The following is an 18,883-nucleotide window of genomic DNA, read 5'->3' as shown; positions in this document are numbered from 1 at the left end:
AGGAAACTCATTTCGGCAGCTTGTATCTATCTCGTTCTTTTGGTCACCACCCAGAGCTCATGACCATAGGTGAGGGTTGGGACGTAGATGGATAAATCGAAAGCTTCGCCTACTGGCTCAGCTCCCTCCTCACCACGACAGACCTGCACCACTGCAGAAGCCGCATACCGCTGATCTATTTCACGTCCCATTCTACCCTCACTCGTGAACAAGACTTCTGAACTCCCTCGCTTGAGGCAGTAACTCTCCCCCAACCCGGAGGGGGCAATCCACCAGTTTCCGGCAGAGAACTACTCAGATTTGAAGGTGCTGACTCACAGGGACACGCAAACCCCTCCACCATGGTAAGGTGGCGATTCTCGGAGGAGGTGTTGCAAAAATGCCTAAGAATCAGCAAAGTAGCAGAGGGTAAACCCAAACCTTTACATAATAGACTAATTGCATATATCATGTAAAGTGCAATTAAGCTGATGCATGTTGAAGATAGTGGGAAAGCTTTTATGTCATAATTACTTCAAATGGACAAATCAAATGTTCCTCTTAAAGGATGGGATTTCATATTATGACCGTAGTGATGATGATGATGATGATGATGAGTGACCGACGCACATCCTTTTTCTCTCCTGAGAGATGACGAATGAGCGAGTCTAGGTGGCAAGAAGTGGGGAGGAGGACAAGGAGGAGAAACCACTGGCTGTGACAGTGACAGTTGCTTCTCTCCCTGGCTTCCCCCCTCCCGCTTCAGCTTCATCATCATCATCACCACCACCACCATCATCATCATCATCATCATCATCGCCTTCAGCAACAGCAGCTTCAGCTTCAGCAGCAGCAGAAGCAGCAGCAGCAGCAGCGTCCATCGACAGCGTGGGGAACAAATAAGCAGTACGCATCTCCAAGAGGCGCTCCACTCGAAGGGGGAAGATGGGGAAATGGCAGATGACCAAATGTAAGGAGCAAGAAATGAAACGAGATCTTCATTTATGATACGAACCCGGGTTCATGCATCAATAGGAACTATTCAAGTAACAAAAGGTAAGGCGATATTGTGTTTTTCTTCATGCACTCAGTTAAGTGCGCAAACGCGTCACACAGGAGCGTCCGTAAAATGTCTGTTTATAACGAATTTAACGCATCAAGCTTGGAAAGACGCTGTTTGCGTCAGTTTAAACCTAAATTTATATTATTTTATTTATTCACATGGCAACCTTTTATCAATTTGAATCATAATCTGACGGAGAAATTCATTTTTTTTTCGCGATTTTCTGTCTCGAATTTCTGAAAATAGCCTAATAATATTTTTTTACTAAGCCATGGTTAAATTGGATGTAAGTGCTCACAGCATTGAGTTTTGTCTTTCAAACTCAACAATATTAAGATGTTTAATTTCAATTTAATTACCCTAGACACAACATTACATTGCCATCGTTTATTATTAAGCATCAAGTTATGTATGTATATTTCAAAAGGGAGGAGCAACCGCATGTAAGAGGGGAGAAGGCAAATAGGAGTATCTATCTGCCCCCTTGTGGTTTTAAATCATGCTGTGTCTGAAAGGACTGACAGAATAAATATAGTAGTAACATTAATATAAAAAAAATAGTGCTAATAATAGTATTTTTAATATCTACAGGATTTTCTTTTTTTCTTTCTTTTATAATAAAATGTGTTACCTTTATGATAACATTCTGTAATGTCACCCTTAAGCAAAATTCAGTTTCTTAAGAAAAGCATCAGAAATCTCTCCCCACTGAGGCGACCATTCAGACTATCCAGCACCATTTAACCCTTTCACACACTTCTTGTTTCAGGGTTTGTTAATTTATGGTGTGCAACTCCATTCATCTCATACGTGGCCCACATTCATGTATCGTCCCCTCTGTGGTTTCCTGTTATGTAATTTCATCCCATCAGACTGCATCAGCCTCAGAGTGTTTGCTGCTCGGCTTATATGAGCTTGCATGGGATATATATAGAAGTAACACTACACAAGTGTAAGGCCGGGCAGAGTGAAAAGGTAAGTGAGATAGGGGTGATACAGCAAGTGTGTGCTCTACCCGTGTGCATGCAGGAGTGTGTGTCTGCAGCACGTGTGTGTGTGTGTGTGTGTGTGTGTGTGTGTGGGTGTGAGATGTGGATACTTAGGAAATGGTATGAATTATGCAAACGTTTCTCTCTGTTTTCAAAAGGCTGTGTTTTGGCTGATTAGAGAGATAAAATCAGCCCGCAGGGCAGTGATTTATTTGAATATCATTTCATCTCAATAACACTGCAACAATTGTTATTCCGTTTTTCAGATTACCCCCTCTGACGCATAAGGAAACATGGATGTATCCTCATCCTCGCTGCAGTATGGATCAAAAAAGCGGGTTAAGATCCACCCGAACACAGTGACAGTGAAATATGCCACACACTTCCCCCAGCCTGGCGATGAAGGGTATGATGACGCACCCTCTTTTGAGGAGTTTGGCGCCTTTGCAGAATCTAGTGTGGGAAAGAGACTTGTGTCAGACCCCAAAGGTAGCAGGACTTTGTTTGGAACCATGGAGACCCAGCCCAAGCAGCCAACTGTGCAAAGAGACAAGGGGGTCGGGGGCCAGCTGGCCAGCTTCGGAGAGGCGAATGTGTTGGCCTCCAGGGTGACCTGGATGGCCTTGTTTGGGGCAGCAGTGGCTCACGGTTGTGTGGCACTGATTACTCGTTTAGCAGCCGACCGCTCTAAAGTGCCCTCCCTCGAGCTGCTCTTCATCCGCTCCGTGATCCAGGTGCTGTCCATCCTGGTGGTCTTCTACTACCACGAGGCCCCCTTTGGCCCTAAAGGCTACCGTCTACGTCTCTTCTTCTATGGCGTGTGCAACGTCATCTCAATCACTTGCGCCTACACCTCTTTTGCCATAGTACCACCCAGTAACGGCACCCTCATGTGGCGTGCCTCCACCACAGTCTTCAGCGCAATACTGGCCTTCCTGTTGCTGGATGAGAGGCTGAGCTACACAGATGTGGTCACAGTGGTGGGGAGTGTGTTCGGCCTGTGCCTGGTCATGGTGCCAAATGTTGCAGACGAGGAGAAGTCCAGGCTGGGGTTTTGGAAGGAGGCTTTTGGCTACACAATGACAGTGATGGCCGGCTTGGCCGCTGCCCTCTCCATGATCGTCTACAGAGCCATCAAGGAGCGTGTCAGCATGTGGACGGCACTCTTTACCTTCGGCTGGACGGGCACGGTGTGGGGTGCCTCCACCATGTTTATCATGCAGGAGCCCATCATTCCTCTGGATGGGGAGACCTGGGGCTATTTAATTGGGATCTGTATCTGCTCCACCGTGGCGTTCCTCGGAGTCTACTATGCTCTAAACAAGTTTCATCCAGCCTTAGTCAGTACAGTGCAGCACCTTGAGATCGTGGTTGCCATGTTCCTCCAGCTCATTGTTCTGAGGATGATCCCGTCTGTCTACGATGTCATCGGATGTCTGGTCATCATGGTCAGTGTGTTCACCCTGACAGGAGTCAAGCTGTACAGGGTGAGCAGGGCCATCCGGCAGGATTATCAAGAGATCCTTGACTCGCCCATCAAATGAGTTTGGATATGTCAGTCTATTTGTTTACAATGTTGCTTGGTTGTGCAATTTAAAGAATGTCTGGATCTTCATCTGATGATTTTGTATTGTTGTGTTGTTGGAAGGGTGCCAGTTGTGTAACTAATGTCTTAATATTTGTGTGTGAAATAAAAGACAAATGTAGTATGGTGACTATGTCCCCCTGATAGTTCTGCTTTAATGTCAAAATGTGTCAAAGACCAAAATATCAGCAAAAAAAAAAAAAAGAAAAGAAAAGAAAAGAAAAAAGAGCCAGTTTAATTTTTGTGATTCATTTTGCTCCAGCATTTTAAACCATATTGAATCTGGTCTTGTGAGTGGCAGTGTGAAATGATCATTTTAATGATGACATGCACCTTTTTATAATAACAACATCAACAAGGTGTGGTGTATCCCTCTGTTGTCGCACTGCCACACTTGTCACAGTGTGTAAATGTCAGCCCAGAAATCATTCACACATACAAGGAAAGAAAGAATAAAAATAAATACCACCCATGTTTTCATAAAATAACTGGTATTGCTTTTGTTAGCCTTAATCTGTTGTGGAATTTCTTCAAATGAAATGGCATTATAGAGGAGTCAGGGGTGGATAAAGTGACCTTTATGTGCTGGGATAGAGGTCCTGTCGTATAGTGTATAACTGGGGCTGTTCTTGTTAAATGTGCCTCAGTTTACAAGTAGACTTTTGATATTTATGGGACATCAAAGATTATTTTGTGCACAAGGAAACTAGCAATCCGTATTATTCCATGTACAATATTTTGTGCACAAACTGCACCTTTCTGACTGCCTTTAACGTCCGTTCTGGCCCCAGCAGCCGCTTGATATCTAACACTAGCGATCACGTCCCTGGACGCTGCTTCTGTTTACTTTCAGACGCATATCAAACTAATGCCCCGAGGCATGTGCACTGTATTGAATTAAAGTTCCCTTTAACAACATGAGACCATCTGCTTTTTCCGTAGTGGCCGATTCAGTGGCTCACCAGCACTGTTTCCTTTCTCTGTGTAGAGAACAGAGCCAGGACAGTCGGTCTCTTTGATTTCCCTGAGGCAAAGCAACAGTGATGGAATGAAATAATGACAATGATGATGCAGTGCGGATGAAAGAGGACATGTTGTGGTTCAGAAGGGACTCAACATGGGTGTTTCACTAGAAGCCCAGCAGGTGGCATTCAAAATCCACTCCATTATTCATTCAGAGTTAGCTGAAGTTATGTTTTATTACAGTAAATCATGAAGGCAATTAGTAGTATATTCAGTAGTTAATAATATTAAGCTGTTATTACATTAAAACAAGATAAAACAATTGGCATGACACACTTCATCTAAACCCTTTTTATTTACTGAGCAGAAGCAGAGATTGGACTAATTTATGACTTGATAAAGTGTTATAAATTTATGACACTCTGTTGAATGTTTAACATATTTCTATTGAAATGGTGAATAATCAGCCTTGTGGTTATATTATAACCACACACAGCAGTGGTGTCGCTGAAATCAGATCAATGTGTGATGACAATCTACTATCACTGATGTCACAGTCAATAAAATGGTGAGTAAACCACAACCTCAATCCATTTACAACCAAAAGATGAACAACCACCATCATAAACACGTAATAGTGTGAAATTGTATTTGACTTTGAAAACATGCGCTCTGTCATGTCACGTTTTCCTTTAAAAAACTTCATAGTTAAAGTGTATTTATTCAAAGGGTGAATAAACAGAGATAAAGTGGGTTTAGTCTCCATTATATGTGTTGCATCAGTCTTGTTTTGAGATGGGATTTTGGGTGCAGAAAGCAGAATACATGTAGAGGAGGCCCATCTGTTTGAGCAGGAAACAGATTGCATCCTGCAGCGAGCTGCACAACCTTCCAAATTATTCTGCAACCCTCCTCACCACAGACATGTTTATTAGAAGTATCACTTCCCAGGAGGGCTCTGAATGGAATCAGATGATGAGTTATTGTATGAATGTGTGTGTGTGTCTCTATTTGTGCCGCACTGTAGAGATGACTGAGCAGTTTTTAGTGGAAAGCAACTTTCCAGCCATTGAATATACTGTGAAAACTTGTGCTTCACAGAGGACAAGTAGTAATTCAGAGCTCTGTCAATCTTTATTGACACATAGCAGATTAACGTCAGACTCGTTCTCTGTAAAGCAGAAGTTGTCACACCTGTGTCAGAAATGGGATAGCCAGCTCGATAATGGTAGGTGTCTCTACAGTATCTATTCAACATATAAGGCCATAGTTCAAGTACAGACAACATATTGCCAGCTGCAGCTAACATTAAGGCTATCATACATTCAAAAAGAATTCATTTTTTGTGAGCTGATTGTCCACTCTTTTATATTTATTTCTATTTCTTTATCTAGTTGCAAATTAAAAATAGAGTTGCAAAAATTGTAACTTTCACAAAATCATACAACATGGCATCTAAGCCCCACTCAGTGCTGTAATGGCCTGGAGTAAAAGTTTCTTTTTGCAGTTGATTTAGAGCCAAATTAATTTATATATTGAGTAATATATAAGTAAAGACTAATATGATATATTTGTCTATCTCTTTTCATAGTCATATTTCTTTTATAGTGGCGTTTGGGTTGAGTCTTTAGCCTCACAAGGCAAAAATCATGATGGATGCTTATGGGAGTGCAAAACATCAGCAGCTGCAGTGTGATTGACTGACAGCGCCGCGGACCAATCAACACAGAGTTGATTCCTCCGCAGCCAATCGGAAACGAGTGGGCGGGACCTTGGCATCCGAACAGCTTGTGAAGCTGCTGCTAGCTAGCCTAGCTGTACTACTGAGCAATGACATGCTTTGATATAGAAATGCTATTCCAACGGGGCACAGCGTCTCATCAGCTAGGCTAGCTTGCTGGAGTGGAAAAATATCTGGCTCCCAGCGAGGTTTCTGGATATCACTTGAGTGACGCTTCCAGACGCTGAATATTTCCAGAAGGAGATAAGAAGAGGTGGCCATCAGCAATCAGGTAAGACACGGTGTGAATCTGAGCTGCCACTGACGGTGAAGCTATCTGATCCAGGCTACCGCAGTAACGTTTCTACCGAGAGCTACAGGCTAGCTCCTGCTATCCTTTGGATTCAGCGAGTAACGTTACAAGTCACGTCGGCTAACAGCTAACTGTTAACCCAGACAAAACCAGTCTGTCGCCTTGCCAACATGGCCAACATACGGTTACCCAGCTGGTTAGCGGTTAGTTTGGCTGTAACCGAGACATTTTTGGCCGTTAATGGCATTTTTGGTGGATTTTTCGTAGCCGGGTTATCGTTAGCCAAGTTAGATAGCGTGACACGCTGTCAGGCTTAAGTTACAAGATAAAAGCTCAGATAAAACTGCAGCACAGCCACTGAAGGTGGCTACATTTCATTTCGTGCAGAGCACCACGTTAACGCTTTTTTATCCTGAGACTGAAAATGGAGAGGACGCCTCAGTGGCAGCCACAGTTAACGGGTTATCATGCAAACTGCATCCTCTAAGTCACTGCATTCCCTCTTAGTACATGTATGTTACATGTAACGTTAACTAATGCTCAAGTTGAAGTTGTTGTGCAGTGATTGGAGCCAGCTTGGTCATGGTCACAATGGAGGCATTCCCTAAAATTAACTTATGATTGCCTGTACTTGTGTTTAACAGCCTGTTAGCTGTGATTTGACACACATAAATGGGTATTGTTGTCAGTCTATCATCTCTTTCTTGCCTCCCAATATGGCTTTTTGATGATGCATTGGAGTTTCATTAATATTTATTGATATTTAGTAACAATTACACAATAATTTAGCCTATAAAATGTCAGAAAAATACTGAAAAATATCCATTAGTTTCCCAAAGTCCAAGGTGACAGCTTCACACTGTCCCAAATCCAAATATATTCTGATTACTTAATATAAAGCACATAAAAGCCTACCTATTCACACTGGAGAAGCTGCTAAAGACTTATTTGTGTGTCAGTAGACTAATCCCTTTAGCACCAATTCAAAGACAGTAACTAATAACTGCATACTAGTAGGGAAATGTTAACTTCCATCCACTCAGGGAGAGCACTAATAGGTAGGCAAATGTACTGTGTAAGTGAAACCATTTCTGTTTTGGGGCAAGATTTTAGATAATTGTTCCCTCTGCTTATCTCCTAACATTGTTTCTACCTTACACAACCAAAGCCAGACTAAATGTCATGCTTCAGTAGCACAATGGCCGATAAGGGTGTATAATTGTTGGCAAGCTCTCGCGGCTCGTGTTTGTGTGTGGCCCCGCTGCAAAACTTCAACAGTGCTGTGAAACAATCAGCAGATTAATATGGCTGGAGTGGTTTTATCTGGCAGATATTAATTTGGAGATATGTGGTTAGTTCTGAGTGATTTGAAGGGGTAGCATGTGTGTCTGTCAAAGGTTTTTTTTGCAGCTGCTGAATAGTAGTTTCTTTAATTATTGTCACACTGACAGACCTCTTCACAGTCTCTCATTAAGGTCTCAGGGAGGTGAGAGGGGGAGAGAGACATTTGGTCTGCTGTAGCTCTGTTCTCAGTGGGAGTCAGAGGGAGGTTAGGGACAGAAAGATGGTGGAGACCTGATTACCACCATGATTTGCTTGAGGGCTGATGATATTATATTTCTCTGGAGCATAGAGGCCAATTTGTAGGGCATGAAAATGGCTTTCAGGAAGACCCATGGACAACGTTTGCACCCATCAGCTGCCAGGTTGTGAGTTCACGTTTAGGACCCCCCCCCCCCCCCGAAACTTAAGCTTTCACTATTCAGCTATGCATGTTCATATTGCAGTGATGGGGCCCTATTTACTTCATGTCCTATTTATAGCTCCTGTTGACTCAGATACCCTCTAACAGCGCCCTTGTTTGAGTGTTATGACAGTATAATCTTATGGATATGCAGTGATGAGCTCTTTTTCCTGCCACTGCCTCTTTCTCAGTGCTTGCTATGTGCTCCCATTGGCCTCAAGCAGCCAAATCTGTCCTCACAGCCTAGGGGAAAATACCAACTGTGCATTTTCGAGATGGCCAAAAATCTAATGTGGCTGAAAATTTCCCTGGTCAAATGACAAGCATAAAATTCTGATGTATTAAGTGGCGTTAGAGTTCTGCTAAAGTTGAGAAATGGGGGGGGGGGGGGGGGGGGGATTTTTTTTTTCCCGTAATTGTCTCTCTTCTTATCTTCATAATCTCAGTTATTGCACGCGCTTTCTTCCATTTCCTTATTTTCTCTCATGATTTCGTCTGTTGCTGTCTGACATGTTTTCTTTTGACTGCTCATGCATCTAGGGCTGTTTGAACAGTTGATATTTTAACCAAGGTCACCTGCTGAAAAAGGAACTTGAAAAAGGGAATGACAAGTGCACTTTTTTATCTAGTTGACCTGATAACATAAAAATCTGTTCAGCTCATGATGCACGCAAAAGCAAAGTCATGAAGCAAAGCAGTTCTAGATGGTGCCATGTCATTCTCCTCACTTCTGTAAAACTTTACAGTCTAGCCTGTGTGTGGTTGAAATATTCACTATCATTTCTCATTTAGAGTGAGTGATTTGACTTCCTCATGTAGGAGGAAAGAAGTGTGCAGTTTCAGTGGTGTTTTTCTCTATTAGTTCATTATGGTTCAGGGTTTTTCCTTTCAGTGGGTTTGGCAGTGTGAAAATGAGGATGTGTGTACTTGCAACTGCGGCTCTCATTACAGAATTTGTTGTGTATCCGTGACTAAAAAAGCAATGATGTCAAAATGTCCCGTTAGAAGTGTAAATTTCTGTCTTGATGAAAGTATGCTTTGGAAGCGCAGCTGCATTGTCACTGTCATGCACTGAGGCTATGTTTAGTCTGCCCATCTCTAGATATTTTATGTAAATTTGTTGAACCAAAAGTAGGTCTACAGTACAGGTCTGTTTCAATCTAATACAGTGTCCTCTGAAGACTTTCAATCAATGGTCCTGTCATCATTATTGGTGGTCCCATGTAGGACTATCCAGTATATTGATAATATATTGATGTCGTGATATGAGACTAGATATCGCCTTAGATTTTGGATATCGTAATATCGAAAGTGTTGTCTTTTATTGGTTTTAAAGGCTGCATTACAGTAGGGCTGGGCAATATGAAGATCTTATCGTTATCGAGATATCAGACTATATATCGGTCTAGATTTTGGATACCATTGTATCGTGAAATGGCATAAATGGTGTTTTTTTCTGGCGTTTTTAAGTAGGGCTGCAACGATTAGTCGACTAATCGATGACTAATCGACTATTAAAATAATCTGTGACTATTTTAGTAGCCGACTAATTGATTTGTCATTTTCTATAGAAAAGTACTATAAAAGTACCACAAAATTCTCTTATTTCAGCTTCTTAAGTTAAAATATTGGCAGCTTTACACACTCTCCCATGACGGTGAACTAAAACCCTTTGGCGTGAGTACGAAACAAGACATTAGATGATGTAGGTTTGGGAGAGACAGACTGACATTTTTCAACATTTTGACACATTTTTCAATAAAATGATGAGTCGACTAATCAAAGAAATAATCAACAGATTAGTCGACAGTGAAAATAATCGTTAGTTGCAGCCCTATTTTAAAGACTGCTTTACAGCAAAGTGATGTAAATGTATCAACTTCTATTTGTTTTAATACTTGCCATAACCCACTTAGTTGTTATATCCACATTACTGATGATTATTGATCAAAAATGTCATTGAGTTAATATTTTCTGTCGCCATCGCCACAACTTTGTCGCATCAGAGAGGGTATTTGTTAAGAAATATTATGTTTGATTTTATCTCCCAGTCCTAACATTGATGAAGTGCTGTATAGGAGATTTAAAAACATTGAGATATATATTAAAAATATCAAGATATAATTTCAGTGCATATTGCCCAGTGATACATTACAGTAAAGTGATGTAATTTTCTGAACTTACCAGGCTGATCTACTTGTCCTGTTATTTTCCTTTACCCACTTAATCACTATATCCACATTACTGATAATTATTTGTCAGAAATATTGTGTACATATTTTCTGAAAGCATCAATAGTTAGCCCTACTCAGTATCGAGGTATTTGGTTAAACATATCATGATATTTGATCTTCTCCATATCGTTCAGCCCTAGTCCCAGGTAAAGAACCATTCAGACCTTCAAACAGTTCTTCATATAAAACACTATTGTCTTTGTTTACCAGAAGTATTTTAAAGCTATGATGATCTTCATTGTACATGTTTATGCTGAATCATATGCTGGCCTTAAGGTGCTTTTAGGGAAAGAGAATTCTAAAGCTTGGCAAACACTGCATTTTTACCGAGCCAGAACCTGCAACTTTAATGCTCACTGTGTTTGGTTTTATCCAGTGACCGTCCCAACAAAGTTAATTCAAAGGGGAGAAAGGCAGCATTAATTTTTGCAGTTCTATTTTGAAAGTATAAGAGGAAAAATATATATATATATATATATATATATATATATATATATATATATATATATATATATATATATATATGTAGGTTACAGATGGCTGGAAGGTGCAGACTGTATGGTCTGTCTGGTCTGCAGCGAAGTTCAGTTTTATCTGACAGAAGTACAGTTTTAGCTACAGTATGTAAAACACTTCTCCAGTAATTAGATCATTTTAAAACAAGCTCAACACCTGTTGTAACAGATTGTTTGGCAGCATGTAGGAAAGTGGATTGTGGAAGTGTTGAAACTGCAAGATAGCTGACCAAAATTTCTGACATGCCAGAAATTGTTGATGGTTGAGGCAGTTAATCAGGCGCCATGACCCCCCTCAAACTGAACGTCAAATGACAAAGTCTGGGAGAAAGTTGGCCTGATTTTGAAATTAGTCAGGGGCGACTAATTGAGAGTTAAAGTCGGGCTTAATCCCTTCACTGTCTGGCCTGTTTAAGATGTTACATATTTGTCATTACAGAAGCAGCTGCAGCAGTGTTGAATTGATTTTAAAGCAACTATGTGATTACAGCATCCTTCAAATAGTTTTGGCAGCACACAGGTTTTTGCTTGTAGAAAAATATGACCATCCAAAAATGTGTTAAGTCGTTGTGGAGCCGCCAGCTGACTCATCTCAGTGTCCCCAGGTTTGATCCCTCAGAGGTGTTGATATAATACATTGTCATCTGTTGTCCTTTTCTGACTGTACACATGGTGGCTTAAAGTAAAAAGACACACTCTCAGTTTCATCAAGCTCAGTCCTTCCACTGTTGAAAATGTGTGTGTAGGTTGTTTCTCACTCGGGCAGGTGAGGTGAGGATGTCTGTGGAAAATGTTTTTCTTGTCTTCCTCCTATCAAACATCTTGTGGATTTTTGCAGACCCCAGATTTTTTTTTTTTGCTGTGGCATCACCATGCAATCTGGAATGCCTCCCGCTCTCAAGATGCTCATACACAAGTCCCAACACGTGGCCCTCCCCAGACTTGTGTCCTCCCAAGTGGCTTGTTTAGTCCTATTGTGACAGCACCCTGGGGCTCATATTTGCCAGGATGTACGAAGACTAAGAGGAAGCCAGTGTATCCATTTCATCTCTCTGACACAGGCTGTCTGGCATTATTATCTTGCGGTTTACAAATGATCTGCTATTTTGACTGCAACAATAGCGTTTTTCCAGAAGGCTGCAGTTTGCAACGAGGTACACAGCTACAGCACACTGCGTGGCCAGATTTAGATTTTATGTGGATCATCTCTTTTACTGACTCTTAATGCTACTACAAAACCTAACCACAAACAGATTTCTTATACAGCACTTTTTGATGTTAGGAATCCTCCTGCTTTGTAAACTTGGATTAGTCATCGGGAAATCCCCCGGAGCTCCCAGAGTTGATGAGGTAACCTGAAGGTTTAGTTTGCTGTTGCCTTGATCCCAGATTTCTTGAATGTGGCCGTCGTTGGACCTGGTAGCTATAAGCAAACAGGCCACCCAGAACAACAATTGGCAACTCCAGCAACGAGCAGGGCGTGGATACGGATGTGTAGGCTCTGCTGATGTAGGTGGGGTTTGAGGAAATAGATCCTGTCTCACATAGAGGTATTATGTTTTGGTGTGCGTTTGCTAACAGAGGATGTAGGTGATTTAGTGCTGGTAGGCTGCTGCTAAGGCCAGTTGTAGACATTAAAACTCATTTAGTGTAAATACTGGGAAGTAATAGGTAGATAATGTGAGTCTGGCTTACATTCAATTTATTCCTGCATACCATTGCAGTGGTCTTATTTCTAAATTTAGCTTTTCTACATGTCTATGACAAGCACTTTGGTTATGTAATTTGTTGTGGTGTGTGATAAGGGTGCTTTGATCAGGCTTTTCGAGGGTGATACAGATCACTGATTTGCTCACTTGTGAAAACCTTTTTTTTTTTTTGACAGGCACTCATATGAGAGACACTGTGTTTGTGTCATCTTTTTTTATTTTGAGCTGGTCCCACCATTCCAAAATAAAGGACACAAAAAAGGACATCTCATCCTGTTTTCCAGCCACAAAAACGACATGTCAGTTCACCAGTGCCATCTCTCTGTGGGCCAGACAGTACCATCCAGCCTCACGCCTTGTGAAGTGGAAAATATGCAGTCGTAATAAACTGGGAAGTGAAAATGGGGAAGTGAAAACTCTTTTAGCTGTGCATATTTATTTTCCTTATCAGCATCATTATAACTTGTTCTGATTGTCAAAAAATGAATATCCTCTTTTATGACGGGGGTGTAGAATCTATGAGAATATGTAGGTTTGCTGTAAGGGTGTAAAGTTCAGTACACTTGGAAGAGATTACTCAAAGCTTCGCACACACTGCTCTTGTCTTTCTAAGTAATTTGTCTGCACAGTATGTCAAAGTGGCCGGCCATGATTTTGCGTGTGACTTTTCGTTTCGTGGCTAAATTGCTTTACACCATATTTCAAACGGTGTCATTTGTGTACACTTCTCACGGATTTGTTTTGAGCATAGAGCGAGCCGTTTGATGTGAAGTTGGCCTCAAATGAAGCTCAAAACCTTTGGTGTTGCTTGTTGCTATGAGAGTAAATCTCTGGCAATTCTCAAAGGACATGAGCCCCGGTCTATTTTAGGCCATTCCCAACTGCAGAGGGTGATCCCGAGGGGTGGATAACCAACTGCTTTCACACAGTCATGAGCCGATATGCTTAGCCCAAAACACTAGAGGCCCCTCTGTCCTCAATTAAGTTTTAATTTGATAGTGGAACAGTAATGGGGAACATCATATTTTCTCCCAGCAGCACCGGTGTTTAAGTTTAAAGTGGTGCTGCATTTGGTCCCTCATCCCTTAATTGAGATACATTACATGCATCAATGCAAAGCAAAGATAAGTTATCTGAACTCATCTCCACTCAGAGGTCAAGCCTGCACTCTGTCAGATTGCATCACTTTCCCATCATCCGGTCACCCTTGTGTCCACACTTCCTGTCTCACAGCTGGCCTGCCAAGTCTCCCATGACCCTTTGCTGCTGTGCTTCTGTTTTGTTTTGAGAGAATCTAGGACAACTGGGACGAGATGCAGTCTCATGGGTTTTAGTCGCAGTGGTTCGATGTGGGGGAAAAAAGAAAAGCACAAGCACGTATTCATCGGTCCGCCGCCATCCTGCGCTCTCCGATTGTGAAGCCAGACCTGCCCCGTGGCCAAACTGTGAGTTTTGGTGTAAGTTGGAGGAAGTGCAGCAATGCCAGAGGGGCTGAGTGAGCAGTGAGCATACAGAGCACATTCCAGAAGGCAGCAGAGGCTGTGATTTTAGCAGGCTGTCACAGGGATTAGGTTACTCTGTCTGCCTCTGTGAGCTCATGCTGTTGCTGTCTCAGTGCCTCAGCAGTCCTGTCGAGCAGTGGCACTATTTGCTCCCGCAGAGAAGAGAGGCAACGATCCATAATTGTTCTCTTAGGCTTGTTTAGATCATACAGTATCCAACTGTTGTGACATCATTTTCACAAAGTGGTGTCAGCCTGGCAGATAAAGTCAGAGCCACTCACACTAATGCTACTCCAGTTCTTTACTTCTTATGCATATCTTTAGTATCCCCATATCATGCATTACCACACAGGCCACTGGGTGTGCTCTCTGACTAGATCTCACTTGTGTTTTTTTCCCCACAGAGACACAAGGGGTTGTGGCAGCAGCTGTAGACTGCAGGATGTGGTCGACTCATGTCAGTGTTGTTTCATAGTAACATCGCAAAGTTGCACACTGCATCTCTATTACACCGCTGATATGCAGTTGTTGTGGCTTGTGGCTTACAGTGTTTAGTGTGTTGTCACAGCCTCTTTAATTTTATTGACTAACAAATAGGTATTTTCTTAAAATCTAATAAGTAATCACTGCTGTGCCTTTTGTAACTATTGAAGATAGCTGTCCCAGATTTGGGTAAGATCTCCTTTGCTGATGGGAAACAGTTGTGACCAGTGTTAGCACTCTTGAGAACATGAGTGGATGACTGATAGCAACACTGGGTGACCTGTCACTGCCCCACAGCTGCTGCTGTGGCAGAGATAAGATGGGCCCTCTGTATCAGCTTGGTATTTAGTAGTTAACAGTACAGTTTATTTGCATGACACAAGTAGGTTTAACTGTAATTTGTAAACTTATTCTGTCATGGAGTTCAATCTAGTATTGTTGCCTGTGACTTGTTTGTTGTAGTTGTAGTTTGTTGTGGCTCCCTTAGTTCATACACATGTTGAACGATGACAATAAAGGTCTTTCTTCTTCTTCTTCTTCTTCTTCTAGTCATTTTAGCGTGGAGTTGTTTTGTAGGTAAAATACTAAATAGGACTCAAACAATGGCCAACATTTCAAATAATGAGGTAAACATTCGTAAAAGTAATCCCTGTGAGCAAATACCTTCAGACAGTTCTGGATATTGTGTTTCAACATTTTTTTGTCTACTTTTGAGACAAGCTGACATCAGTTCTTGACAAATTTATTTGTAAGGTCATCTGCTTCAGGCACGCTTCTTCAGGTATTTACATTACGCAGCCTATATTGCTACTTGTAGCTACATGCTAACGTCTGGGAAACATAATCTTGGTTGCCGATGTTGTTAATTGCTCCCTGATTTTGCATTATATTTCTACTGGAACATGTCTGGTTGTGAAGATTTGGGGTTTTGAAGCTTTTATTGGTGATGTTAAGCAAAAGGAAGTGCCGCTACACTCTGTTACAGTTATTACCCGACTGAGGTGATCATGGTGCAGAGACGCCTAGACATGGTAGACCCTGGAACACTGACCAGTCAGAGCAGACCAGGCTTCTTTGAGATGGGGCCTTAAAGAGACAGGTGCTAAAATAGAGCGTCCCAGACAGAGGGTGAATACTGGTGTTCCAGCACAGAGAGTACGAGGGAAATTAAGTGTTTTCGAACTAGGTATATTCCTGGCGATTAATTTCCCTGTCAACTAAATGGAAATTTTGATTAAGACGAGTCGACTAGTCTAAAAGAAAAGGAAAACACTCAGAAAACATGTTAAGTATTTGAAACATTATCCCAAAAAATATTGTGTGCATTAATAGCCCTTTGAAGCCTTTAATCATAATGTCGCACAACCATGTTGGATTTTAAATGCTGCTGAAATACAAGACACTTTGCGCCGTGCGGTATGAATGTGAACTTGGCGACAACTCAGTCAAAAGTTAACCACTAAAATAACATCTAAAATAAATAAACTGCATCTGAAATGTGGGGCACATTGATCCTTGCAGATTATCTGACAAAAATGATAGCAATTCACTTTAAAGTTAATGAAACATCATGTAATTTATAATTAAATTTCAGCTGAAATGAGAAGCATTTTGCGCTGTGCAGTATGAATGCAAACCCGCACATCATCTGACAACAACTCACTTAAACTGCGCTGGTTTTGCGAGAAGACATCTCTCCAATTTCCCACTGTGCTGTTTTAAAGCTCCAGTCTACTCGAGCATTGCCGTGGGGAGGGGGACTGCTGTCTGATGGCTCTGTAGACCCCACTAGTGGTGGGAGGCTGCGTGACAGTTAAGTTGCCTTGTACATGAATAAAACACTAATTGGTTTAACCGACTAATATTTCTGGTGCCAACTAGCGAGGGGGTGACTAATTGCATGCATCCCTAATTCGAACATTAAAGCATGTAAACATGTTTGCGTAGAAACCCCAAATACAAGTAAATGAGCATAGAAGGTCCATTTAAACTAAAAATAAATCACGATTTTGATTAACATTTTTAAAGCAGAATATGCTAAACATATGACATTGGTCACAAATGTGAGGGCTTGCTGTTTTTCCCTGATTTATATAATTGTAAATAAAATATTTGATGTTTTGGATTCTTGAGTGACAAATTAAGCATTTTGAAGAGGTCAGTTTGGGTGTTTGTCATAGTTTTCTGACAATATACTTGCAGTCCCTATCAAATATACTGCTATTAAGTTGCCCAATTTCTGTGTTCCCCCTCCATAGTTAAGTAGGTGGGCTACTCATTTGCTGTGTTATGGGAGCTGTAATGAAGTCAGCTACTGTTAAGGTAACATTAATGCAAATTGAATACATTCTGCTGCCGTGGCTTCAAACTGCTTTGAACCACTGTTCATTATTTTTAAGGAGCGACAGGAAATGCAACTTTGCATAGTGAAAAACAAAATATCAGCAGGGACATTCTTTTAGCGCCCTTCTGTCAGCACATCCGTTTATCATACTGAGAGGGAGGGATAGCAGAAGAAGACGTATCCACAGTTAGCTGGGAAAACCCTGCAGTTACCACTAGCCACCAGATTTGACCACCTGTCTACCATTCCATGTGGTCGCCCTTGTTGACAACCGCAGAGCTCGTGCGTACAGATCCTTTTTTTTTTTTTTTTGGCTTCATGTCTAGCACCCAAGTTATTTTCAGTGTTGGTCTTGCTCGTTCAAAACATCTATACAACCAGTTACTCATTATAAAGGTCATATGCTATTTGACGGTGAGCTGTGTGATTCATTACATCATTTGGCCTACATTTGGGGCAGTCTTTTCCAGATTCCCAAATCAACTCTTTACCTTGGATTTTTGGATAACTCTCCTTCTTCTGCATGATGTGCTGTAAAAATCTGCTCAATCAGTTGCAGATGCTGTTGTCAGTAATCAAATTGACCTTATGGCAGAAAGACATTCCCACACTTGTTGCATCTTAGGTCCTGCAATGATCTGTGTCTGTGATCAGAAAACAGGACAAGATGCTGTTTTTTTTAAGAGAAGTATGAAAGTTGAAACAAATGGATGAAAACTTTGGTCGGACTTGCAGAGCTTTGCTTTTATTTATGTGCACTGTGGGTTTGGTGATGGATTGGTACCTGGTAATTGTGCCAGACAGCAGGGTAAACGGAGATCCACTGTGGATATGACACCATTTGAGCAGTTTGACCTGTCTGACCTCACGTTTGGTGCTCTGGAGTGGCAAGTGGCCTAGGCTCAGCCTGCAGCTGCGCGATTAGCTCAGAGCATCTGTCGCCCAACTTTTTGATCCACCCTCACATCTGCACTATCGTAAGTCATTGCGGTGTCAGTGTGCACTTAGTGCACCGCCACCCTAGACGTGGGGGATGACGGCAGTTAAAAGGAGTGAGACTGGGATGTAGTGTGCTTTGTGAAAATGGGAGATAGCTGGGAAAGGGGTTTGTCCCACATTGATGAGTCTTTCATGCATTGGCAGGGAGAGTAGAAAGTGAGGGGAAAAAGATAGTAAGGGAGGGACATTGTAAATGGAGAAGGAGCACATATACACACTTGTCAGCCTCTTTGGCAGACAGTTATCCAGCCCAGCCCAGGGAGTGGAGAGATTGTTGCCTTTGTCTTGGTGAAAGAGGCAGCACTCGAGGAGAGTAAATCAGCTCTTTGTTTTTGTGTGCCGCTCCCTAACATTTCTCCCAGTGTTCATTAATTTAATTAGACATGGAAAAGGAGCAGGCAATAACATGCCATGAGATAAAACCCAGTGTACACCCAAATGTTTTTTGGTAAGGGAAGTCAACAACATACCCCATGGGGGGAAAACAGACCACAGGTGTCCCCTTTAAAACTGGTTATATGAAATGTGGAGACACTTTGGGATCTTTAAATGACACAGCCACCCTTCATCTAATGAAGAGGGGGAAATGAGATGTGGTGCTAGGGTTGGGTACTGTACACATTTGAACTAACAGTTTTCAGTACTTTACTCTCTCTGTAATAGCAAATTTAATTTCAGTTGTAAAAAATACATCCAAACTTTTCAATTCAAAATTTTTTTTTTTTTAATGTAAGATACTTG

The 18,883-nt window shown here is 41.6% G+C and overlaps 2 protein-coding genes across 3 annotated transcripts in view; both read left to right on the top strand.

The window, feature by feature from the left end:
• The first annotated feature begins 296 nt into the window (after window positions 1-296).
• On the top strand, window positions 297-4,101 carry slc35g2b (solute carrier family 35 member G2b). The gene is made up of 2 exons (XM_033638130.2): window positions 297-1,035; window positions 2,298-4,101. Exon 2 carries the CDS (start codon window positions 2,325-2,327, stop codon window positions 3,573-3,575), a length of 1,251 nt encoding a protein of 416 aa, XP_033494021.1. The 5' UTR covers window positions 297-1,035; window positions 2,298-2,324; the 3' UTR covers window positions 3,576-4,101.
• A 2,281-nt stretch (window positions 4,102-6,382) lies between these two features.
• The window catches only part of nck1b (NCK adaptor protein 1b), a 37,215-nt gene continuing 24,714 nt past the window's right edge, over window positions 6,383-18,883 (top strand). For both annotated transcript variants that reach the window (XM_033638132.2, XM_033638131.2), the window contains exon 1: window positions 6,383-6,591. The gene's annotated coding sequence lies outside the window, so the exon portion shown is untranslated. The remainder of the gene's footprint in view (window positions 6,592-18,883) is intronic.

This window comes from Epinephelus lanceolatus, chromosome 20, assembly GCF_041903045.1.
Source record: "Epinephelus lanceolatus isolate andai-2023 chromosome 20, ASM4190304v1, whole genome shotgun sequence".
Lineage (NCBI taxonomy): Eukaryota > Metazoa > Chordata > Actinopteri > Perciformes > Serranidae > Epinephelus > Epinephelus lanceolatus.
Note: the sequence above shows the minus strand (reverse complement) of the source record. Positions and strands in the feature narration are given on the sequence as shown.